At 44.2% G+C, this 26,010-nt stretch overlaps 1 protein-coding gene across 11 annotated transcripts in view; it reads right to left on the reverse strand.

The window, feature by feature from the left end:
• elf2a (E74-like factor 2a (ets domain transcription factor)) overlaps positions 1-26,010 on the reverse strand; it is a 147,797-nt gene that overhangs the window by 21,345 nt on the left and 100,442 nt on the right. For 7 of the 11 annotated variants that reach the window (XM_072495579.1, XM_072495583.1, XM_072495582.1 and 4 more), the window contains 5 exons: positions 19,925-20,038; positions 8,286-8,459; positions 6,479-6,565; positions 3,739-3,931; positions 1,123-1,494 (listed from right to left, as the gene is read on the reverse strand). In XM_072495579.1, the coding sequence (XP_072351680.1) occupies positions 1,123-1,494; positions 3,739-3,931; positions 6,479-6,565; positions 8,286-8,459; positions 19,925-20,038 (940 nt within the window). Of the gene's footprint in view, positions 1-1,122; positions 1,495-3,738; positions 3,932-6,478; positions 6,566-8,285; positions 8,460-19,924; positions 20,039-23,721; positions 23,745-25,218; positions 25,489-26,010 lie in introns of those variants that run through there. The other 4 variants (XM_072495581.1, XM_072495586.1, XM_072495587.1 and 1 more) reach the window with 3 other exon arrangements.

Genomic DNA, 26,010 nt, shown 5'->3' on the forward strand with positions numbered 1-26,010 from the left:
AGATTTGGCTTGGTGTGGGCCAGTGGAAGCAGCAGAGGGAGTCAAACTAATTGTCCCAAACTCCATGACAATGGTGTCCACAAGGTTATTATACCTGTTAAAACCCAGGGCAGCAGTTGGGTTTGCAGAAATGGGTAGTATTGATTGGTGACAGGAAGCAGGCTTTGCTCTCTGGAATGATTTTGGAGTGGGAGCAATACTGGCAGCAGATAGCCAAGTCCCAAGGCTAACGTGGAGCTGCCAGATCTGGTCATTTTCATAGATTTCATAGAATTTACTGTGCAGAAGAAGGCCATTCAGCCCATGAAGTCTGCACCGGCCCTTGGAGAGGGCACCCTACCTAAACCCACACCTCCACCCTATCCCCGTAATCCAGCAACTGCACCTAAGTTTTTTGGACACTATGGGAAATTTAGCATGACCAATCCACCTAACCTGCACATCCTTGGACTGTGGGAGGAAACCGGAGCGCCCGGAGGAAACCCACGCAGACACGGGGAGAACGTGCAGACTCCGCACAAACAGTGAACCAAGCGGGAATCGAACCTGGGACCCTGGAGCTGTGAAGCAACTGTGCTAACCACTGTGCTACCGTGCTGCCCTAGCAGCAAAACCAGTGGATAAATACAAGACTATTGCGGAAATTGTACTCAGCTCCCAAAGGCCACAAGAGCAGTGGCTACACGAGGTAGCACGATCAAGGAAATGGAGTATGAGTCAGAGAGATCATATGAAGAGAGGGGTTAAGGGGGCGAAGGCAGGCGATTAATTCAGAGGAAAAAAGGACTTCAGGAGCAGTGTACGAGCTTGAAATAAAGTGAAGTTAATAATCATCTGCTCTTGGATGCTGTCTAAAGAAGAGTTTCCAGTTAGCATGCTGACAGGCTCCACACAACTTCACAGCAACAATTGTGGTCACACTTCTACAAGACTAATTTTATATTTTTGTTTGGTGATATCCAGAAGATTAATTAAAAGGTAGGGTATTTTTAAACACAGGTGAACGGTCCTATCACCAGCCCACAACTATGTGGCCCAGTCTCTGGTTTTTAAATTGGCATCTATAAAACCTTGCAGAACTCAAGACAACGATCTCAACATTATTCCACAGAACCTACTCACCTTGGAACTGTTGTGGTTACCACTGGAAGGGAAGTTGAAGGCACCTGAGAGAGGATTCCACCCTGACCAGACGATGAGACCTTCACTGTTGCTGCCCTGCCCATCTTCAGCACACTCTGCGCTGTATTCCGGGGGCTTCGAGGAATTGCTATCCTTCTCGGCAAAATGGAAGAGGCTATATTTTCTGCAGATGGAGAAGTCATCCCAGGCAAGTTGCCAATAGCATCAGTCCGTATTTCAGACGGATATGATCCTCCAGTAGGATCCGTTTTGTCTTCGTCGATAATGACTAGGTTTTTGGGCATCTCCTTGAATTGATAGACCAAGCGCTGTCCTTCCACCTTGGCCAGGATCCCTCTTTGGTAGTAATACCTAAAGAAAGAAAAATAAATAAAGATTTGCATTTATACAGCCCCTTGTAACACTTCAGAATACAGCAAATGAAGCACTTTTGAAATGTAGGCATTTAGCAACACGGTAATGTCTGGATAGCCTGTTTTAGCATTCTCGATAGAGGGATGAATACTGGCCAGGACACCAGAGCGAACCCTCCTGCTATTCCCAGCGGAAATACTATAACAGCGGAAACAAAACAAAATTTATGACTCGACACCAAATCTTGAAAGAGGTACAAACATATTCTCCTGTTTTTGTTAAAGCTCCAGTTACAACGGCATAAATGATATTTGTCAAGCCTTAATCTGCACATTGGCCACTCCAACGTTCTGCCAGAAATATCTGGAATGACAATCTAGAATAATACCACTGGGTACCACGCAGTAAATCAAGTTCACACAAACATTAAGGTAGACAAGCCCCCGGGCCTGATGGGATCAAAAATATGGAGAGCGGCAAGGGAGGAAATTGCTGCGGCCTTGAGAGAAATCTTTGTATCCTCACTGGCTACAGGGGAGGTCCCAGAGGATTGGCGAGTAGCTAATGTTGTTTCTTTAAGGGTAGCAAGAATAATCTAGGTAATTACAGGCCGGTGAGCCTTACGTCGGTGGTAGGGAAATGGAGAGGATTCTTTGAGACAGGATTTACTCCCAGTCGGAAATGAGTGGATGTATTTGCGAGGCAACATGGTTTTGTGAAGGGGAGGCCGTGTCTCACTAACTTGATAAGAGCTTTTCGAGGAAGTGACGAAGATGATTGATGAGGGTAGGGCAGTGGATGTTGTCTACATGGACTTCAGTAAGGCTTTTGACAAGGTCCCTCATGGTAGACTGGTACAGAAGGTGAAGTCACACGGGATCAGAGGTGAGCTAGCAAGATGAATACAGAACTAGCTCAGTGATAGAAGACAAAGGGTAGCAGTGGAAGGGTGCATTTCTGAATAGAGGGCTGTGACTAGTGGCATTCCTCAGGGATCATATATATATATATTTTGGAGGAAAATGTAACTGATTTGATTAGTATGTTTGCAAATGACACAAAGGTTGGTGGCATTGTAGATAGTGAAGAGGACCGTCAGAGAATACAGCAAGTTATAGATCAGTTGGAGACTTGGGCGGAGAGATGGCAGATGGAGTGGAATCCCGGCCCCGGGTCACTGTCCGTGTGGAGTTTGCACATTCTCCCCATGTCTGCATGGGTTTCACCCCCAAAACTCAAAGATGTACAGGGTAGGTGGATTGGCCACGCTAAAATGGCCCTTAATCGGAAGAAAATAATTAGGTAGTCTAAATTTTTTTTTAATCCTCAAAGTTTTAGTGAACCATTCTAATTGAAATATAAACCAAGATAGTATTCTGCACTCCTTTTGAATTAAGCAACTTCAGTCTTCCCCAAATGCTGTCCACCATCAACACGGTGCTATTAATGGAGTGCAGGACAGCTCAAGGAAGAGAAGGCAATGCCCAATTTGTTGTCAATGTCAAGGTAGAATGATTTAGAAATAACATGATATACTAGAAAAACAATCCATGAGTTCAAGTCAGCCTAGAGCTAAAAGCCTTTGCACAAAACGCACAGATATGAAGAGTTAATTCAATGTGCCGTAATCAGCAGCTGACTTTCCAGTTTGTCACTAACTGTACCTGGAGAGACACATGCATTTTATACAGCATTCTTAAAGTTCACAAATAACATCCTTAAAGTTCATCAGATGTCCTTAACTATGGTGGTAAAATGACAGCAAATCATCAAGTGACAGAACGAATTCAAATCTCTAATCAAACTATTAGTTAATGCAACCGCAACACTCGGATATTTTTTCCTTTAAATGCTCCAGGATTAAAAGATCACAAGTGCAATGATTGGTATTTCCGTGTAGATTAGTGAATCATCTCATTTTGCATGCGCATTAGGTACATGAAGATATCCTTTCCACTGCCAGCAGTGGAAGGGATATGATTTAACAGTCGCTACAAGGGATTGCACACAGGGAAGGGGAGGACTGCATTCACAACCTCAACACGGCTTTTTAATTTAACGAGCAAAGCTCATCTCAAAAAGGACGGTCTCTTTAGAATTACTTGGAAAAGCAATTTGCAAAATTAAACCTATTACACCATTGCATTCTTTTCTGAAATGGAGTAAATTCTACAAGGTTGTAAATTCAATGGCTGCTAAGAGTTCCAGATTTATTGATTTTGGTTTTGACAGTGTCATTACCTTAGTGCCCTACCCATTGTCTCATAATTCATGTCTGGCTTGTTCTTGTGCTTGCCCCAAAGTTTGGATACTGCCTTCGAGTCAACCAGCTTGAAGATGCCTTTCTCCCGCTGAGTCCACTTGATGTATCGTGGGCAGGTGTTTTTGTCCTGTAGTAAGTCCAGGAGGAACTCCCAGAGGTACGTAGTGTTCCCTGGCGAAGCAAAACACAGCAGAGTATGCATGGCGCACTTCAGACAAGTGTCAAAGTTCAACAGTCAACTACATCAAGTGGGAATAAAAGGTACGATCTCCGTCAATATTTCTCACAGGTGGTGTAGCACAACGGTTTCAGCTAAGCACAAGACTAAAAGAATGGGATGCAAGCTTGAGTTTCCCCCTTTTCCTCTCCCCACAGAATTCCTAGCATCTGCCAAGAGAAGGAATTGACGAGGGGTCTGCTTTCATTTAGCCACTCGGCACAAGCTGACAAGCGCGAATCGGGGAGGCGTTCAGAAGTAGCTGCTCTGTCTACAGGAGATACGCAAGAACATGTGGCTTGAGTCAAGGGACCAGAGGATAGGTTGAGCACAACCTTCTGTGTAAGTGGAGGCTGCAATGCTGGGTGAGAACCAGAAAATATAAGTACTAAGTGTTAAACTGTATTTAAGTAGCAATGCAAAAGAAAAGCTATTAAAGAGCTCCACTTAGACGGTTTTAAAATCAACCATTAACTTGTAGGGCGAGGACAACATAACCTTTAATGTTCATGTAACACTGGGTAATGGATGACAGGCCAAGGCTCCAAACCTTTTGCCCCTGCTGAAGGCATTTCCTCTATGCTCGTGCGTGGTTACACAATCTCGCCCTCTGATACCGATGATTACAATTTGTCTTCTTGTGAACCCAGATGGTGACTGCGGTAGGAATTCAGTCGTGGAAGGGCCTTACTCACCATCTTACATCGGGGGGGGGGGGGGGGGGGGGGGGGGGGTCATGGAGCTTTCAAGTAGAAGCAGTGACTATTTGGCCCATTACATCTGTGCTAACTAGTTGAGCCATTAACTTCATCCTGTTTTCTCATATACAACTTTTAATACTTTTCTTTTTTTAAACATTTAAACCATACTCGCTTTTAAGATGGATGTGTACATGCGGCAACAACTCACTCCCTTGCTTTTCTGCCCCCCAGCCACAATTCACCAACTAGCAGAAATGGAACTTTATATAATTTTGAGCATCCTTTTCAGATCTTTTTAATCTCTCTGTTCTCAGGAATGCCTTGGCTCAAAGCCTTATTGTTATCGCTCCTACTCCCCACTTTTTGCCAGCCCCAACCCCGGATAAACCAGGAGCACCAAAGATTGCGAAAAAACTACTTATTTATTTTTATTCATTCATGGGACATAGGCATTGCAGGCGGGGGTCATTACCCATTCCCAATTGCCCTCAAGCTGGTGATGGTGAACCACCTTCTTGAACCTCTGCAGGTTGCTGTGGTGTAAAAGTGCATCCACAATGCTGTTAGGGAGGGAGTTCCAGGATTCTGATCCAGCGATATTTCACCCAGAATTATTGTATTTTTCTTTCCGCTTATCCCCGAGAAATAGCATCAGGATTTGATTCAATTGAATAAAAGAGAATATTATTCTTTTCTCATGAACACGACCTCCCCAGCACCCATCCCACCCCCAAACCATCCCTTACCGAGGCAGGATTCTGGGAAAGGAGGAGGGGGTTTACCCTGGAGTCCTTCAATCATAAGGCCTTTCTCTGTGAGGGGTTCTGAACAATTAGTGCCAATGACATCTGGCTGTCGAGAAATCCAACGCCCACAAATACCCATTTTCAGAAAGGGGTTGGTAAGTAGCTATCGTGTAGGCAATTTTCCCCATTATAATACGTGCGCACTGAGGGCCTATCAAATCCATTCACCCCTCTAAATAAGAGCCCAGCTGGGACGACCAGCTACAGAGTGGAACCAAAGACTTCGCCTGGATAAACTCCCTCAGCAATCGGCAATGTTGCTTACTCTCTTATTTCTCTCTGTAATGGTTAAAATCTTCAAGAAAATAAAATGAAAAATAAGTACAAGTTATAAGCGCAACAGGGTTAGGTAGGCATGTTGTAATCAGCCGTATTAACAGGATTTCACAAAGTAGCAAACAGATATTAGGGCCGGTCATTCAAGTTCACACACACACCAGGAGACACCTCGCTTCCTGCGCATAACAGGAAAACGCCAAGAGTACCACTCACAATTGTGAGTGCCACTCACAAACACTCAATTTTCCACGGTGGGCGGTGACTTTGCAAGGTTCCTGAAAGTGAACCTTCTGATCTCAACAGCAGGCCAACAGTAATTGATTTAGCAGTGACGCATTAGAGTGGTGAAGGGGCTGGCTTAGCACAGTGGGCTAAACAGCTGGCTTGTAATGCAGAACAAGGCCAGCAGCGTGGGTTCAATTCCCGTACCGCCCCCCCCCCCCCGCCCGAACAGGCGCCGGAATGTGGCGACTAGGGGCTTTTCACAGTAACTTAATTGAAGCCGGCTTGTGACAATAAGCGATTATTCTTATTAAGACACACCTGCTTTGCCTCCAAAAATGATCTGGATTGAATGTTTTGTGGTGAACTTTTAACTAGGTTCATCCCACCAATTTGCTAATCTTCTTAAAAGTGTGATATCCTTCCAGTTGGCAGCCTCCTCCCTCCCGTGGTTTTGTTAGTGTGGGAATTCGCCTTTGACCGCTACACTTACCCTTCCCTCCTCTAGCCTTCTTTTTCACAGAATGTTCCGACGGACTATTAGGCAACCCAGACTGCTGGTTCTTTGGTTTTCGACCAGCTGTAAGACACATTGGAATGCTCATTTACCACAAATCTCACTAAATTAGTGAAACGGGCAACTCTGGCCCCAGTTCAATTAAATAGTTGAACTGCTTCAAGAAAGTGAGGGGGGGGGGGGGATATACAAAATATCCATTATAATTATTATCACTGCTGATTATGAATTGATCACTTAAAAGATTATTTTATTAATAAAATGTTCATCTCAATTGGATGCTGGCTCCAGCCTGACATTAAATTACTTAAGTTCTCAGTAAAACTTGTATACAATCATTGGCTTTGAATGAAAAACTATTTCCCAACATCTAGGCATTTTTTTGTTTGTTTTTGATCTTCCTTCACTCCCACCCCATTGCCCCCTCAATTGCCGTCCCTTTTCCCCTGAATAAAATGGACTCTTGCTTGGGCACAAGTGCGTGGGTAAAAACAGTCCGCCAGTACATTGCCCCAACAAAATAGGTGGATTGGCCATGCAAAACTGTGTTCACAGGCAATTTACATGGGTGGGGGGGGGGGGGCATCACAGTGCAGCATCGCCTGACATCCACTGGTGCATACTTTCTAACTAGAAACTCACTGGCTCATTTCACTCCACTTTATATTTCCAAAGGACAACTGTCGCATGTCAAATCCTAACCCTGGCTGAGAGCAGCACAGATTGGGCATTACACCAGGGATCGTCTAACCCATTTGGTTCGGTACCAGACGATGCAAGTATCGTTACCCGCTATGCGAGTGGGAGAACATGATGGGAAAGTGGAGAGCACTGGTCAGGTGGGAATAAAGATAAAACTGACTTAATCACAACCTGTAGGGAAACACAAGCAAAAAGCCCAAGTGGATAGCTATAGCAGTCACTGCTATGGCTGACAGTGAATCAGTACTTTATGGCACCAAGTGTTCAAAGTACTCCTTTTCAAATGAATATTCTCGTTAAATTCTGGCATCCAAAACGAAGAGTGTCAGTATTGGGGAATGGACTTATATTTTCCCCATTTTCATATATGGTCTCATAAATTAGCCCTTCTGCAGCATGGCCAGATGAGGGTAAAAGCCGCTCTGTGCTAAAAGAGTGACCTAATCTCGATTGCGTCAATATAGACATTTTCATTCTCTGCACCAGCCATCTGCATTGAGTGAATTACTAATTCAGCGTCAAAAGATGCCAGTTAAAGGCGATGTTCTTAATGCTGCGACTTGCAGCCAGTGTGAACTCAGTTGAGAATATCCAAAGTTATTTTGGTTTAAGAGCCATACCGATAAACAGAGGATTTTGTCACGTCAAATATTACTGTATCAGAATTCAGGCGAAAGACCTGAGCAATGTACCAAATCACTTTCAGGTCAAAATTTTTGAACGAAAATCTCATTTAAATTTTCTTAAGAGGGCGGCATGTGGCACAGCGGTTGGCACTGGTACTGCGGCGCTGAGGACCCAGGTTCGAATCCCAGCCCTGGGTCACTGTCCGTGGGGAGTTTGCACATTCTCCCCAAGTCTGCGTGGATTTCACCCCCACATCCCAAAGATGTGCTGGCTAGGTGGATTGGCCACGCTAAATTGCCCCTTAATTGAAAAAAGAATTCGCTACTCTAAATTTTTTTTTTTTTTTTTTTTAAAGTTTTCCTAAGAAACAGTTGATAAGATCCGCTGATGAATCCAGTTAACTCTCTGGAAAATTCAGTACTTGCAAAAAATAAATGGAGAATATGTTTTGTACCTTTCTTCTTTTTGATTGGCTCAGGGGTTTCCAGTATCGGTAATGCAGGAGACGTGTCCATTGGCTCAGGCTCCTCGGTTGATACTTCCACTACAGTCTCAGTGATCACATCAGGTCTCATGGCAGCATGCACAAACTCTGGAGTCGACACACAGGGCGGCACAAATACCTGGACTGCATAGAAGAATAAAAACAAATCAAACTTTACAAAAGTAATGATTTTGCTATATATACCGATACTCTACTCTTCAAATTAAATTAAACGGCTTTGATATTCATCTTGAAGACATGGCACCTTGCATACACTGTACTCAGGGGCTCTTCCATTTCTGACAAAGTTGCACCTTTGATAATCGGTGTTTTGTCTCGTTACAATCCAAAATGCTTCACGAAACAAACAGAAACTGCCCCAAAGCAGCTAAGCATTAGATGAAGGTGGTCTCTGGTTACACCGTCACCAGCAGAGGCAACATCGCACCCACAAGCCTCAAGTTCCAGAGGGGCATCATTTTACACCAGTTCATATCTCGCACATTGATCTCTCCCCACAAGAAGTGAGATTCAAGTACAAACATGATAAAAGCCATTTTGCCTGATCCTGAACGAGCAGGAACAGCAAACGAGTATGAATCTAAATCAAGTAATTTAATCAAATCAAAAAGAGGATTTGCAGTTTTGTTTGACTGCAAGTCAGTGGGATTTCTGTCATTGGGGACTTGTCTGAGCCGGTCATTAGAAAAGGTGGAGTCTCAGAAATATAATCCAAATTGTAATGTCCCACAGCTGACCGTTTTATTCAACAACGGGCCTGATCTCCAAATGTGAGGCACAGCGATTGGACACATGATTAATTTAGTGGTGAAAGGCCAGCTGAACAGCCACCACCCTTAAGAGTGTAAATGAAGAGAGGATGAGCAAAGGAGGTTGAACACAATAAGAGAAGGAAAAGAGAGAAGGAAAGAGGGCAACACCGAAAAGATGTACTTTTACTTATATAGCACTTCATCGCAGCTCTCAGGAATGCCTGGAATACTGAAGTGCAGTCCTGGAGATGGGTTGGACTTAAATAGGGTGCTCTTTCCAAGGACTGGTGCATATCAATGGGCCGAATGGCCTCCTTCTGCACTGTAAATTCTATGGAGATGAACATGGCAACATTTGGAGTACAGTAAAAGGTTCTGTAAAGCACCAAGAGTAATGAGTTTTTCATTATTTACATTGGTTCTGAGGTATTGGTGAGGAGGGGCCAGTTTAGCTCAGTTGGCTAGGCAGCTGGTTAGCGATGCAGAGCAAGGTCTGGAGTGCGGTTTCAATTCCTGTACCGGCTAAGTTTACTCATGAAGGCCCGCCTTCCCAACCTCGACTGAGGTGTGGTGACCCTCGGGTCAAATCACCACCAGTCAGCTATCAAAAGGGGGGAGCAGCCCACGGTCCTCCAAGGCTGTGGCGACATTTACATTGGCAAGGACACTGTGCAGGATGCTGCTCTTTATCTTGTACAGCCACATGAACCGGCAATTAAGGCCTCACTTTCATATTGCATCCAAAGGAGGACACTGCAGCACAATGTCAGTATTGCATTGGTGTGTCAGCCTCGACACCGCGCTGGCCCTAGAATGGGCTTGAAAGCTCAAGCATCTGACTCAAAAGTATCAACTAACCTCGAGTTGTCACCAAATCAAATTTGAAGAATTTTCGGGTAAAATGAAGCACATGGATTGGATTGGATTTGTTTATTGTCACGTATACCGAGGTACAGTGAAAAGTATTTTTCTGTGAGCAGCTCATAGTACATGAAAAGAAAATACGTAATAGGGCAACACAAGGTACACAATGTAAATGCATAGACACAGACATCGGGTGAAGCATACAGGAGTGAAGTATTAATCAGGTCTGTCCATAAGAGGGTCGTTTAGGAGTCTGGTAACAGCGGGGAAGAAGCTGTTTTTGAATGTTCGTGCGTGTTCTCAGACTTTTGTAACTCCTGCCCGATGGAAGAAATTGGAAGAGGGAGTAAGCCGGGTGGGAGGGGTCTTTGATTATGCTGCCCGCTTTCCCCAGGCAGCGGGAAGCGTAGAGTGAATGGATGGGAGGCAGGTTTGTGTGATGGGCTGGGCTGTGTTCACGACTCTGTTTCTTGCGGTCCTGGGCCGAGCAGTTGCCATACCAGGCTGTGATGCAGCCCGATAGGATGCTTTCTATGGTGCATCTGTAAAAGTTGGTAAGAGTCAGTGTGGGCATGCCGAATTTCCTTAGTTTACTGAGGGAGTATAGGTGCTGTTGTGCTTTCTTAGTGGTAGCGTTGACGTGGGTGGACCAGGACAGATTTTTGGTGATGTGCACACCTAAGTATTTGAAGCATCAACCATCTCCACCTCTGCTCCATTGATGCAGACAGGGGTGTGTACAGTACTTTGCTTCCTTAAGTCAATGACCAGGATAGATTGTTGTCGCTGCACCACTCCACTAGGTTCTCTATCTCCCTCCTGTATTCTGACTCGTCGTTGTTCGAGGTCCGACCCACTGTGGTCGTGTCATCAGCAAACTTGTAGACCCAATTTTGCCACAGTCATTTGTGTATAGGGAGTATAGTAGGAGTCTAAATACGCAGCATTGTGGGCCCCCGGTATTGAGGACTATTGTGGAGGTGGTGTTGTTGTTTAACATCAAATTCTCCTGCGCATGGTGCTCAAACCTCAAAGCCTCAAACATCTGCCTCCTGTGCAATTTTATATCTCTCGCTTGCAGGATTTTCCATTTCAAATTTCCTGGGTCTAGAAGTTTGGAAAGGATTCTTCTTAGCCCCTGCCTCCCCATTGATGGTCAGGCCTGGCCAGTCCGTATCTACAGCTCAAAATATATGCAAATTAACAAAACAAGAATTTAAAAACTTAACAGATGACCGGTGAAACTCATGGTATATTCTTGTAGTATTTAAACAGCCCATCAATGCAGGAAGCTTGAACTCTCATGCTGTAATTTGCTCCTCTAATGTAAAAATAGCAATTTTCAAAGATATTCTTTCATGCAGTTTAAACTGATTACATGATATTTAACTTGGTCCGGAAGATGAAAGGATTTGAGGCGCTAATACAATCTCTACCAAATTTAGAGAACACTTCGGCAATTGAGGACTGGACAACTTATTAAACAGTTATTAAATTCATGCAAGGCCAATAAGAAATTAGACAAACTGGATCAAAACAATTAATGAGGGGTTTTAACTTTCACCCACCCAAGTTATTTTACGCATAGGCTGGAAATTTGAAATCTCCCCAATATTGTTGTATATTTGGGCACAATGCAATCAATCATGTAAAGATGGGAAAGTTATTGATCTCAGCAAAAGAAAAATCCAAGTTTTGTTTTGCTACCAAGGAAGCAAAGAGGCTCCCTTGGATCCTCCCCACCCCATCTTCCTCCTCTTCCTTGCCCACAGCTCCCCCTCCTCCTTTTTCTTCTGTTCTTTGATTACTGGTAAGCGTCTGATGGAGATGGGGGTGGTTGCAGTTGTTGTAACTCTGAATCTGGAATTGGTACAATCACCTCAGTGACGCTGTTCATGCGCAGCACTTGGGTCAAAATTACTGTACTATCTCAATGTCTTTTTGACACACCCTCAGGACTAATATTTCACAATCAAAAATTATTTCCCACTTAAAAGAGCAATCAAATTTAGAGTATCAAAATTGATGTGGATCGTATTTCCAGCTTTTGTGACACAAATATAGTGCGATCCGAAGAACGAGCCAAAATGCCAGGGCACAGTGGTTAGCACTGTCCCCTCACAGCATCAGTGACCGAGATTCGATTCCGGCCTTGGGTTACTGTCTGTGTCGAGTTTGCACGCTTTCCCCATGTCCGGTTTCCTCCCGGTCCAAATACGTGCAGGTTGAGTGGGGTAAGGGGATAGGATCTGCCAAGGCATGGTGCTATTTCGGAGGGTCGGTGCAGACTCAATGGGCCGAATGGTCTCCTTCTGCACTGTAGGGATGCTATAGCACTCATCATAAGAGGCATCATTATCTCTTACTTTTGTAATTTCAAATGACCCAAGATATTGAATTCCCAGGTACGAATAGCATCAAATATATCAACAGTAAAAGATCCTCGAGTTAGCAATGCCATTGTTCCCATACAATGAAATGATGAATTGTGGCAATGCATGCTCTTACGTCTTCCGAGGATGGCACTAAACGTGCTAAAAACCAATTATTACAATAATAGCCATCATTCTTACTGGCTCAACAGGTGATGCCCTTATCTCCTTTATTTTAATTCATTTTACAATGTGGGTGCCGCTGGCTAGGCCTGCATTTATTGCCCACCCCCAAGTGCCCTGGAGAAGGTGGTGGTGAGCTACCTTCTTGAACTGCTCCAGTCATGTGGTGTAGGTACACCCACTGTGCTGTTAAGGAGGGTGTTCAAGGATTTTGATCCAACGACAGTGAAGGAACGGCGATATATTTCCACGTCAGGGTGGTGAGTGACTTGGGAGGGCAACTTCCAGGCGGTGGTGTTCCCAGATATCGGCTGCTCGTCCTTCTAGATGGTAGTGGTTGTGTGATCGGAAGGTGCTGCCTAAGGAGCCTTGGGTGAGTTTGTGCAGTGCATCTTGTAAATGGTACGCACAGCTGCTACTGTCCATCAGTGGTGGGGGGAGTGAATATTTGTGGAAGGGGAGCCAATCAAGTGAGTTTTGTCTTGGATGGTGTTAAACTTCGAGTGTTGTTGGAGCGGCACTCATCCAGGCAAGTGGAGAGTATTCCATCACATTCCTGACTTGTAGATGACGGATAGGCTTTGGTGAGTCAGGAGGGGAGTTACTCGCTGCAGGATGCCTAGTCTTTGACCTGCTCTTGTAGCCACCATATTTATATGGCTAGTCCAGTTGGGTTTCTGGTCAATGGTAAACCCCCCGCCCCAGGATGTTGATCGTAGTGGATTCAGCTCTTATTGAACATGACCATTGCCTGGAACTTGTTCGATGTGAAAGTCACTTGCAACTCATCAGCCCAAGCCTGTGTATTTATTGTTCACGTCTTGCTGCATTTGGACAGCTTGAACATTCCTTCACTCGAGAATAGTAAATATAGCCAAGATATATAGTTTCCTCTAACTAATGTGCAAAACATTGTTGTAGATCTGATATATTTGATTGAAAACAATAAACGTGTCATGTGCTTAGCTTTGAAGTGGTAAATTTGCCATTTTAAATGTCTACATTTGGCAATCACTATTCTGTCAGGCCACCAGGTGTCTCTGCAATAGAATTTCCCATTGGGAAATGAGCAGCTGGTGCACATGAATGAAATGAAATGAAAATCGCTTATTGTCACAAGTAGGCTTCAAATGAAGTTACTGTGAAAAGCCCCTAGTCGCCACATTCCGGCGCCTGTTCGGGGAGGCTGTTACGGGAATCGAACCGTGCTGCTGGCCTGCCTTGGTCTGCTTTCAAAGCCAGCGATTTAGCCCTGTGCTAAACAGCCCCTGCAACCAGGTCAGCAAATCGACCAGCATTTACACAGCTTCTGGGCCTTTCAAGGCACACACCTGGCTCATGGAAAAAGATAGGCATTTTAAAAAAACTTTTATCCTGATTTCTAAATATCTGAACCTTGCCAAGTCAGGCTTCGAGGCCTATCACAACTGTATCCCACACTCCAGTTCCACTTCTTTAACATCTGGACCCAGGCCCCGTTTGCCCTGCTCACTCCACCCACCCCACACTCAGCCATCCCTGACAACATCTTGCATGCATTTTTGAACACTGATTTTTTTTTTTACTCCCAAAGAAATACAAATCCTCAATTTCTAGGTTTACTTCTAAATACTTCTTATTAAATTTTGCCAGTCTCATGACTTCCTGCCAGCCTCCCTCCAGTGTTGGAATATCATTATAGCCGAGACTTTTTCATCTTTCCAACTTCATCATCAAACGCCCCCTCCCATCTCTCATCTACCTCCCCGCCTAGCATCATAGCCCTGCCTTGGCATTCATTTAATAATCCTCAGCACCCTCTCGCCAATATGCCTGCTAGGTGTAGACGGCCATGGCTGCCAGAGGATACAACAGACGCCTTGCCCCGTGACAGATACTGTGCACGCACTGTGGCTCAAGGGACCACAACAATTACATTTGCACAGGAATTTTGCCTCTAACCCCATAGTCTGAGAGCCACACTTGACCTCAATTCCCCATGTGGACTGCTACAGAAGAGAAATTAATTAATTTACAGACCAGAACATCAGCTCTCAGCAACCTCAGTTGCTTGTTACCTAATGTACTTTCTAGTTGACAGGATACAAAAGAAAAACAATTGCAGGTTTGTAATTAGAATCAGATAAACATTTTTTCCAGACATACCCACACATACAGGGCAGGATTCTCCAGCCTGGCGATTGGAAATTCCCACCCGAAATCAATGGAACTTTACATGGTCTGCGTCCCGCCCGTGGCGGTCTTGCGGAGGGCGCAGACAAAGAATCCTGCCCACAGTTTCTGAAGCCACCAATACAGATTGTCATAAATTTTCTATAATCATCTCGAAGGGCCCAGAAGGTAAATAAATCATTCCATTTGTACAGTAACTAGTGCTGTTGCATACTGGAATATTAGGTATGTACGCATAGTAAACTCACGCCCAAGTTCAGAATAAGAGGACAAGTAGCATCATGGATAGCAAGATCGCCACAAAACACCAAATAGGGAATAGTGGGTAAAGGTAGTTACTCAGACCAATGGAAGGTCGGTAGCGTTACGACACCCTGGGTTAGTGCCCGGTCGATTCCAGCCCCACAGACCCCGGAGTCCCAACACAAGTGTATTAACCAATAATCTGTATAAGGTTTGTGAGATCTGTGGCCCTTGAATGCTCCAGATTTGTAAATGAAAGACAGACAGAGACACACACATACACAGACAGACACACACACACACACACATAGACAGACACACAGACAGACACACAGACAGACACACAGACAGACACACAGACAGACACACAGACAGACACACAGACACACAGACACACAGACACACAGACACACAGACACACAGACACACAGACACACAGACACACAGAGACACACAGACAGACAGAGACACACAGACAGACAGAGACACACAGACAGACAGAGACACACAGACAGACAGAGACACACAGACAGACAGAGGCACACAGACAGACAGAGGCACACAGACAGAGGCACACAGACAGAGGCACACAGACAGAGGCACACAGACAGAGGCACACAGACAGAGGCACACAGACAGAGGCACACAGACAGAGGCACACAGACAGAGACACACAGACAGAGACACACAGACAGAGACACACAGACAGACACACAGACAGACACACAGACAGACACACAGACAGACACACAGACAGAGACACACAGACAGAGACACACAGACAGAGACACACAGACAGAGACACACAGACAGAGACACACAGACAGAGACACACAGACAGAGACACACAGACAGAGACACACAGACAGAGACACACAGACAGAGACAGACAGACAGAGACAGACACGGGGAGGGGTAAAAATAATAAGAGGGTTAATTTGAAATGGAAGATGAGTGTCCTTGCTTCAGATTTTGAAGTCATTGCAGCAGCAGGCTATCCTCCAAGGACGCGGCGTGATTGTAACCACCGGTTGGATTGCCAACAAATAACAATTGAAGTGGGGTAGAGGGGCAAAGGGCCTTAGGGTACAGATCATTAAAAGTGCAATGCAAGTTAACAAAACCGTGAAAAGTACAAACAAAACACAGGAGTATAGAAACAGAATTGAAAAGAAATTGTGTTAACATAGAGTCTTAATAAGAACAGAGATGGAGCACACTGATAAGAGTTCTGGTTGCTTTATTACAAGGATTTTTTAAATATAAATTTAGACATTTTAACATATCATTTTAACAATTTAAGGGGCAATTTAACATGGCCAATCCCCCTAGCCTGCACATCTTTGGGTTGTGGGGGCAAAACCCACACAGACACGGACAGAATCTGCAAACTCCACACGGACAGTGACCTGGGGCTGGGATCGAACCCCAGTCCTCAGTGCCGTAGGCAGCAATGCTAACCACTCACCACCGTGCTGCCCAGACCTTATTACAAGGAGATATAAAGACACTGAACAAGTAATCAACAAAGATTCACGAGGATAATGCAGGAACTGCAAGGTTATAACTGTCAGGAAGGGCTGTAAGCGCTGGAGCTCTTATGGCCAAGAAGTGACAAAATAGAAGTATTTAAAATGATCAAAAGATCTAGGCAGAGTAGATATAGAACGATGGTATCCACTTCTGAAGGTGGGGGGGAGGGGAAGGGGGGGGGGGTGGAAAGAGAGCTGGACCCAATACTCGGGGTCATAAATAGAAGATATTCACTACTAAATCCAATAAAGAATTCAGGGGGCACTTCTTTGCTCAGGGAGTGGTTAGAATGTGGAAGTTGTTACCACTTGGATTAGTCAAGGTAAAGAGCATGGATGTTTTGAAAGAGAAACTAGATAAATACACGAGGGAGAAAGGAATAGAAGGATGTGCTGATAGGGTTCGAGGAATTAGGGTGGGAGGAAGCACGTGTGGAGCACAGACACTGGCAGGGTTTGTTTCGCCGCTGCGATTTCTGTGATAAAAGTTCAGTTCCCAGCGAGCAGCTCTGAGACAAATATCAGGTTTAACCACCAACTTTTGTGAAAGGCTGAGATCTTCAAGTAAAAACATTGATGAAGGATACGAGACACAAAAAGCATTCAATCAACAAATTTGCTGTGGTAAAACAGATATAGTTCTGATTTCCCCCCCCCCCCCCGAAACCCTTAACTTTGGACACTGGAAATTTGAGTTAATTAGGATAAAAATGCAACTGAAAAGATTTCATTTGGAGGAATGTGGCGGTCAGATTGCACAAATCCAAGTGACCAAGAGGTAAAACACATTGCTAATGGAGATTTTAATGGAAAGAAGCTGCCAAATATAAATGTATAGGCTGAAGCGATTTCTGAACAGGAACCGGATATAACTAGTGGGCTATCACCTGGATCAGTGCTTACACCTCAGCTATTTGAAACCATACTATGACTTAGAGGAAGGGACTGACTGTAATGTATCCAAATTTGCTGACAATACAAAGTTAGGCGGAAAAGTATGTTGTATAGAGGGCAGAAAGAGGCTGCAAAGGAATACAAGTTGGTTAAGTGAGTGGGCAAGAACATGTAATGTGGAGTAATGTGAAGTTACCCCGTTTTGTAGGGAAAATAAACATAGCAAATGTTTATTTTGAATAGAATGTGTTTGGGAAATGTTTGTATTCATAGGGACCTGGATATTGTATATGAACATAAGAACATGAGAACTAGGAGCAGGAGTAGGCCATCTGGCCCCTCGAGCCTGCTCCGCCATTCAATGAGATCATGGCTGATCTTTTGTGGACTCCGCTCCACTTTCCGGCCCGAACACCATGACCCTTAATCCCTTTATTCTTCAAAAACTATCTATCTTTATCTTAAAATCACAGACCGTTAACATGCAGCAAGCAATTAGAAAGGCAAACGTTATGGTCACCTGTATTTCAAAGGGATTGGAGTATAAGAGCAGAAAAGTCTTTTTTTTAATAAATTTAGAGGACCCAAATCATTTTTTCCAATTAAATTTTAGCGTGGCCAATTCACCTAACCTGCACATCTTTGGGTTGTGGGGACGAAACTCATGCAAACACGGGAGAGTGTGCAAACTCCACACGGACAGTGACCCAGAGCATGAATCGAACCCGGGGCCTCAGCTTCTTGAGACAGCAGTGCTAACATTGTGCCCCATGTTACCCCAGAGAAGTCTTACTGTGGTTGTATAGGTCCTTAGTGAGACTACACCTGGTGTACCATGGTGTACAATGTGCCATTTCAGTCCCTTTACCCAAGGAAGGATATAGAGGGAGTGCGACAGACATTTACTCAACCGAGTCCTGGGACGAGGAGATTTTCCTGAGAAGAGAGTCGCCTATTTTCTAGGCCTTAAATGAATGAGAAATGATCTCATTGGAACATAAAAATTCCTTATTGGCTTGACAAGGTAGGGGATGGAAGACGTTTCTGGAAAATCTAGAACTGGAGATGCTGTCCCAGATTAAGGGGTCAGCTATTATGCCCAAGAGCAGGACGTATTTTCTCAATCAAGTGGTTGGGGGCCCCTGGAATACAGTATCGCAGAGGGCCGTGGATTCTCAAGCTGTTTGATATATCCAACAGGTACAAGAGATCGATGGATTTTAAGGTGCGACAAGAATTAAGAGATATGGGATTGGTGCTGAAAGGTGCAGTTGAGATAGAAGATCAGCCATGTTTTCATTGAATGGTGGGGCAGGCACGAAAGACAAAATGGCCTGCTCCTGTTCATATTCCTTATGTTAAGTACAGCAGAACTTCATGTCAGAATGTGAAAACTGAACTTATCAGCGTTCACACAGCAATTCGGAAATTGTCACGGAGGCCAAGCGTTACCCTGCAACCCTGGGTGAGATCAGCAAGCATGCGCACAACAAACATGGGCCTGGGTTGGCTCAATTTCATGCCAACTTTTATCTGGTGAGCTAAGGGGCTGTCTCTTCTGTTTATTATGAGGAACGGTTGAGGACTCTGGGTCTGTACTCGTTGGGAGTTTAGAAGGATGAGGGGGGGGATCTTATTGAAACTTACGGGATACTGCGAGGCCTGGATAGAGTGGACGTGGAGAGGATGTTTCCACTTGTAGGAAAAACTAGAACCAGAGGGCACCATCTCAGACTAAAGGGACCATCCTTTAAAACAGAGGTGAGGAGGAATTTCTTCAGCCAGAGGGTGGTGAATCTGTGGAACTCTTTGCCGCAGAAGGCTGCGGAGGCCAAATCACTGAGCGTCTTTAAGACAGAGATAGATAGGTTCTTGATTAATAAGGGGATCAGGAGTTATGGGGAAAAGGCAGGAGAATGGGGATGAGAAAAATACCAGCCATGATTGAATGGCGGAGCAGACTCGATGGGCCGAGTGGCCTAATTCTGCTGCTATATCTTATGGTCTTATAATTGAATAAAAATGAAGGAAATGGCAAAATATTCTCGAACCAACCGAATTAGAAGCATGACAATTTAAGTAACTTTGATCAAAACTTTAGATATTTCTGACCCCCATTTAAAATGACAAAAGTAAGCAGAGATAAAACCCACTAGGCCACACCCCCAAAAGGAAGCAGAGAAACATTTGTCAGCAAGCACCCCAAATGAGAAGCTCTCTCTTGATAATCCATAAGACGGCTTTGACAGCCGTCGAGTGCATCTTGTTATAGCTTTGAACATGACCGCTCCAATCTGGCTTCACAGTCAGCACTGTGAACTTCCAACTCTGTGACCCAAAGATTGACCTTCTGGGCCACGTTCTAGAATTACATCTACGGTGACATTCAGGAGGGGCACTTGAAATAAAGAGGAGAATTTCCGTGATGCAAACGGCTCCCTAGTGAGAATAATTCAGCGCCAGAATATTTTCCTTTTACAAGGGTGTTAAACCTTTACAGCTGACCAATCATAAGCCATGTTCGATAAATAACCAGCTTGGGGAATGGATTTAATGTTAAAAGGGTGGGTACATACCACTGTTCTTGTCATCCCTCAGGCTGGTTGGAGAATCCATATGGAGAAGCGCCTCTGCCGCCTCAATGGTCTTATCTGTGCAGTGGACATGACTGCTATGGACGGATGCTTCCACTGTGGGATTAGAATAAACAGTGAATGAGCCAAATTACCAATTTGAGATCTTAAACAAGCAGAATTCTGGAGACTGAAGTTGCAATAAAATTGAATTTTTTTTAATTTTTTTTTGAACAGACTTGTCCTTAAGCACAATTGTTGACACACAATCATATCAAATTCCTGCCTACTTACAGTCAAGTCCTGATTTACAGTTGGACAACAGCAGTTACAAATACACTTCTGTGCAACTCCAAGCAATTTGGGAGGGAACAGGTCTAGCTTGGTGAGGCGTATACCGTTAAACTAACAATAAAATTAAAATAGTAGCCTTTGTCTCGATATATTCCTCGACTGAGGAAGTTTGGAGGGTTGGTGGGAGGTAGAATAGGACAGCGCACAGCCAGTCAAACACAGTTCTTTGGCTTCTGGGTAACTAGGTTAGAATCCATGCTTGACAAATGTCTTCCTAATCTGTGAATTTAGGCCACAGGGAGGAAAGGGGTGCTCGTGGCTCAGCAGGGTTCGGCACTTCCATTTACGAAGTTACATGAATGATTGGTACAGTAAAGGCACTCAGGAATCTCGGAGGAATGAATGCTAAATACGGACTGCTTCCTGCTCACTTTGAATGGCAAAAGTAGAAGGCTGAGGAATTCTCCAAGCTGATATCCTTCACTTGCAGAGTTCAGAAATCTTTTTTAAAATTCACAATCCTGGATAGAAATTAGCCTTATTTTGAAGATGAAAAAGAACCATCAAGGCCTCCGAGAGGATTCCCTTGAATCTTGTGCCACTTCCCTGGCTCGCGGCAAGGCATTGAGGACAATTGTGTACACACACATGCGCACACACACACGTACACCCACACACCCCCACACACAAACTGGAATCCTTATGCAATACAAAACAGATTAAATATACAAAAAATGAGATCTACGTTATTTGTTTAAAAAAATCTCACTGAATTGCGTACACTCTTTACATCTGTCCCGTAAACTGACGTGTTGACCTTTTACGGACTGCACATGAACCCACAGTATTCAACACTTAGAACGCAGAGAAAAATCAGTGTCACACAAGAGTCACACTGCAAATTAACCAATTCAAAAACAGACTTTAAAATGTTGGCCCATGCCCTGACAGCTGCCATTAGGGAGAGGAAAAAAAAAATTTCATTTTGTCTTTGGTCTGCGTCAAACACCCTCGATAGACATCCACGTACAGGACACCTCTTCCGAGATTGGTTTTAATTTTTAAACAATTGAAAACACAATCTCCAAAGAAAATATACTGCATGGGGCGGCATGGTGGTGCAGTGGTTCGCACTACTGCCTCACAGCACCATCGGGTTCGATCCCAGCCCTGGGTCACTGTCCGTGTGGCGTTTGCACATTCTCCCAGAGTCTGCGTGGGTCTCACCCCCACAACCCAAAGATGTGCAGGGTAGGTGGATTGGCCACGCTAAATTGCCCCTTAACTGGAAATTGATTTTTGAAAAGAAAATATACTGCAGCTGTCCATGGATTTCAGCTCTGGGATGCACCTCAATAAAGGCGACATCAGTGGTGATGCAATACCTACTCTAATTCTAAGAAAAAAGTGCATAATTGAAATAATATTTACAAGTAGATTAACATTCCTGCTGCCAGCCTGCCAAGAACATCATCCAGTGTGAGCAAAAACCAGCCAGGCTGAGGATATGCGTTCCAGCCCACTTGCAGACCCATAGTCCCTACTTAATTGTTTTTAAGTACCGTGACACCACAGACTTTGGTCGAGGAAAGGAGAAATGACGGCACACAAATAACTAGGAAGCTAGAGGGTAATCATCTGCCTGCGAAGGCCAGCATCGAGATTCACACGAGCTTTAAAGATGCAGTAAACACAATCAGTTTTCACCAACACATTGCAGCCATGCGCTGAAAAAGCCAAGTGGCAAAAAGCATTTTCTTTCCCCACGAGACCCGGTTTAAAAAAATGTCAATCCTTTACAAAGTGGGCAGTCTCCGTACCCCTCTGACCTGTTTCTCAAGTTTAAATCATGAGCGAGAAAAGGTTCCCCATGCAATATATTTTCTACATTGCGAGTTCTATATTGTGCAAGCAGGAACTCTTAATTTAACTGGAAAACAGAGGAATGGAAAACTTTTAAATATCTCGGCTTTGTCATCAGAGTTAAGGAAGGAGAGCGAGCTTATGGAGCATTGTAAATTTAAAAATTAAACTGGGTCTAGACATACTCAATGAGGGAAAATGTCATTATGTTTTAGTGCCATTCAATAATCATGAGGTGAAACTGCATGAAAGGTAGACTTCTTAGAAACATGGTAAAATGAGAAATGCAGCAATTCACTGTACCAGGAAATTATTCCCAAGTGTTACAAGTGCAATTGAGCATCTTTTTTTAACAGTCTGGGCAAGTCAACACCAGCTTGTGAAAGCAAGAGGTGGGGAGGTCAGCAATAAGTTGACTACTCGAAGGTAAAGGCCCAGATAAGGAATATAACTGCTTAAATTAAGATAGGCAGGCAAGGAGGCAAAGTGCAGAGAGGTGAAACAGCACAATCACGATGGTGGACTGGGTGAGAGATTGAAAGCTCAGTTCAGGATCAAAAGGAATGGCAACTCTATAGAGTTCAGGAGGTTGATGGGGTCCTCTCAGCTTTTGCGCCAGCTGTAAGACTAACATAACCATGATGAAACAAACACTTTGAAATATAAAACTAACAACACATTTAAGATTCAACCCAGCTGGTTATTCTGTAACCACTGGCCCCAATTTTGAGGTAGGAATAGCAATGCGGCTTTCAGCACTCGCTGGAATTGAAGTGTAAATCACAGGCCGCCTTTTCCGGAGTCCACACGTGTGCAGTTAAACACGGAAATTCGGATGTCGATGTGGGAAATACACTGATACGCCAGAAGGTCCACTACACTGGCACCTCACCAAAGACTTGATGTTGAAGCACATGATAGTCATGAGGTTGTGGCTCTTACCACCTAAACCTTCCAGAAAGTTAGAGCTTGTCCATTTAAGTGCAAGTGAATTTTTAAACACACGATGAACCTTAATTACTGCCAAACAACCTTTTACAAGCCTGGAGGCTCATTCCCAAATTATAATTGTTAAAAATCTCCACCAATAATTAACTTTCCGTCTCCTCCCTCTCTTTCTCAGCCCATCTCTTCCTTTCCTTTTCTCTTTCTCAGCCCATCTCTTTCTTTCCTTCTTTGCATCCGACCCATCTCTTTCTTTCCTTCTTGGCAACCAATTTATAAGTGAATTAACTGTTCTAACTTATAATTCCTGGTTCAGACTCTGCAGCCTAGAATTGCAAGGGTCAGGGTTTACTGAACATGGAGCAGAGTTTCAATCAGGAAACCTAAACGTTTAGGCTAGGGGTTTCATGGAGAGTTTTAGCACCACAAGTGACTTTTTGTTTTGAACAGGATCACTGCCCAGAAGCCAGCCTGATAAATAAAGCAGCTGGGTGCGGAGGACTCCAAAGGCGGAATTTGTTGCTGCGGCGTTACCGGAAGCACAGGGAGGAGGTAAGCTTCCAAGTCTACGGGAAGCACTCCTGCTCCTCGAGGCCAACAGACAATGGTCCAGCGGTAGTTACATTTTCTATAAAGTATTCCCATCTCCCTTGAGCGGCCAGGTTTTCCAGAGAGGTCTGGAATCATAATGCACTAACCTCTCCAGACTGGAGCGCTTAGGACCAAGTCATTTCTGGATTTTTGAATTTTCTGGATTAAAGAATGACATTAGTACGCCTAACCACAAGTGTGAGAACTGGAAAACACAATAGATAGAACATAAAATAATGATAAAACATTATAAAGCAAGGAACCTCAAACATTTATCATTTCCAGTATACTGATAATCTGGATGAAGGCGCCTTTGCTGACGACACAAAGATAGGTAGGAAAACAATTGCAAGGGCACAACGGGTCTGCAATGGGTTACGGATGGACTGGGCGAGTGGGCAAGAGTTTGGCAGATGGACTATTGTGTGGGGAAAAAGTGAGGTTGTCTATTTGGCAGGGACAATAGAGAAGTAGAATATTAGAATACTTTATTAATGGAGAGGGTCTGCAAAATGCTACAGTACGGGAGGACCAGGTGCCCTTGTACATGAATCACAGAAAGTTAGCATGGAGGTAAAGCAGGTATTTGGGAAGACGAGTGGAATTTTGGGCTTTATTTGTGGGGTAGAAAAGTCTTGCTGCAATTGTACGGAGTACTGGTGGGACCGCACCTGGAGGACTGTGTGCAGTTTTGGTCTCATTTGCTGCAGGATGGGTTTGTTTACATGGGAGCAAGTTAAGAGAGGGTCCAGGAGGCTGATTTCTAGGATGAAGAAGTCATCTTGTGAGGAATAGTTGAGCAGCTTGGGCCTATACTCATTGAAATTCAGAAGAGTGCAAGGTGACCGTATTGAAACATAAAAGAGATTCGGAGGGAGCGTGACAGGGTTGCAACTCATGGGGACATCTGGAACTGGGGGGGGGGGGGCAGTTTAAAAATAAGAGTTCTCGCATTTAAGGGCAGGGTCGAGAAGAAATGTCTTCTTTCCGAGGTCTTTGAAATTCTCTTCCACAGAGGGCAGAGGAGTCTGGGTCATTGTATAACTATGTTTTACTTTGAGTTAGGCAGATTATTGGTTGACAAGGGTTATGGGGGAAACAGGCATGAAAGTGGAGTTAAGCCACAATCAGGTCAATCTTGGTCTTCGAGAATGGGGGAGCAAACTCAATGGGCGCCTGCTCCCATTTTTAATGATACACTGATACAAATTGCTCAGCTGATCCAAATATTGTATCTTCTAATTTTCCGCTCTCAAAGTGACATTGAGGGAAGAAGTCATTCCATGTACTGCTGTATTTCTCCTACAATTGAAAGGGGGAAATAAGAAAGTAGCTGCTCATGTGCACAGGTTTTCCCAACCCGCCATCCCGATTTGTTGCTGCACCTGAACAGTCAAGAGAGTCCATGAGGTTGAGATATCTGGACTACCTGTGCTTCTGAACAATAGATTTTCAAACTGGGGAAGGTGGAGAGTATGTAAATAGCCAACCTGGGAGCAGGTCAGTTGCCTTCCCAATGTCCCCCGCCTGTGTTAAACCTAGAATTGGGCTGGCATGCAATTTGAAATTCTGAAACTTTCACAACTCACCGAACACCAACCCACCTGTTTTGGGGAGTTAGGAATTGTCCCTCCCCACCTCGTGCATCTCAGTAAGGATTCTTCAGTCAGTTTGGTTAAGGAGTCACACCATTGCCTGCTCTGTTCACAGATCCTGGGTCCCCAGCGCAGATGTTTACTCTCTAATAATAAGTTCCAGTGCAAATAGCCACAACAGGTCTAACGAGCTGTTAGCGCCTTTTGTTTGCAAAATCCCGGCCAACACAAATTTCACCAACTGTTGAAAGGCAGAAACCAATGATCAAATGTGAAATTAAAATACAAGAACACTTGCTGCCAATGCACCAGGTTCTAAAGATTGGTGCAAAGCCAGAAGGCGGCAGCATACCCCCACTGTAAGTCATCACAGATGTTGTTGGATCCCATTCAGCAAATTCAGATGTAATGCAATTCTGCATATTCTAATGTACATGCATGACATCATGTTTATTATGGGGAAAGCAGGCTACCGAAGTTACAAGAAACTATTCTTAAAAAATAGCTGACATCAATAACATTGATATGGAGATGCCGGCATTGAACTGGGGTATGCAGGTAGAAGTCTTACAACACCAGGTTAAAGTCCAACAAACGTGTTGGATTTTAACCAGGTACCAATAACTTTGTAATGGCTTGCACCCCAAATTTATCTATCAAGTCATTTCACCCACCCCCCCCCAAAAAAAAACTGGCCACACTCACAACAGATAACACCCGAGTCAGCAACGCCAGCCAGAATCAATTTGAAGACACTTAAGTTAGCTGATCTCAGCCAGGGTACTAAAGCTGTCAGCAGCT

Source organism: Scyliorhinus torazame, chromosome 3, assembly GCF_047496885.1.
Source record: "Scyliorhinus torazame isolate Kashiwa2021f chromosome 3, sScyTor2.1, whole genome shotgun sequence".
Classification (NCBI taxonomy): domain Eukaryota; kingdom Metazoa; phylum Chordata; class Chondrichthyes; order Carcharhiniformes; family Scyliorhinidae; genus Scyliorhinus; species Scyliorhinus torazame.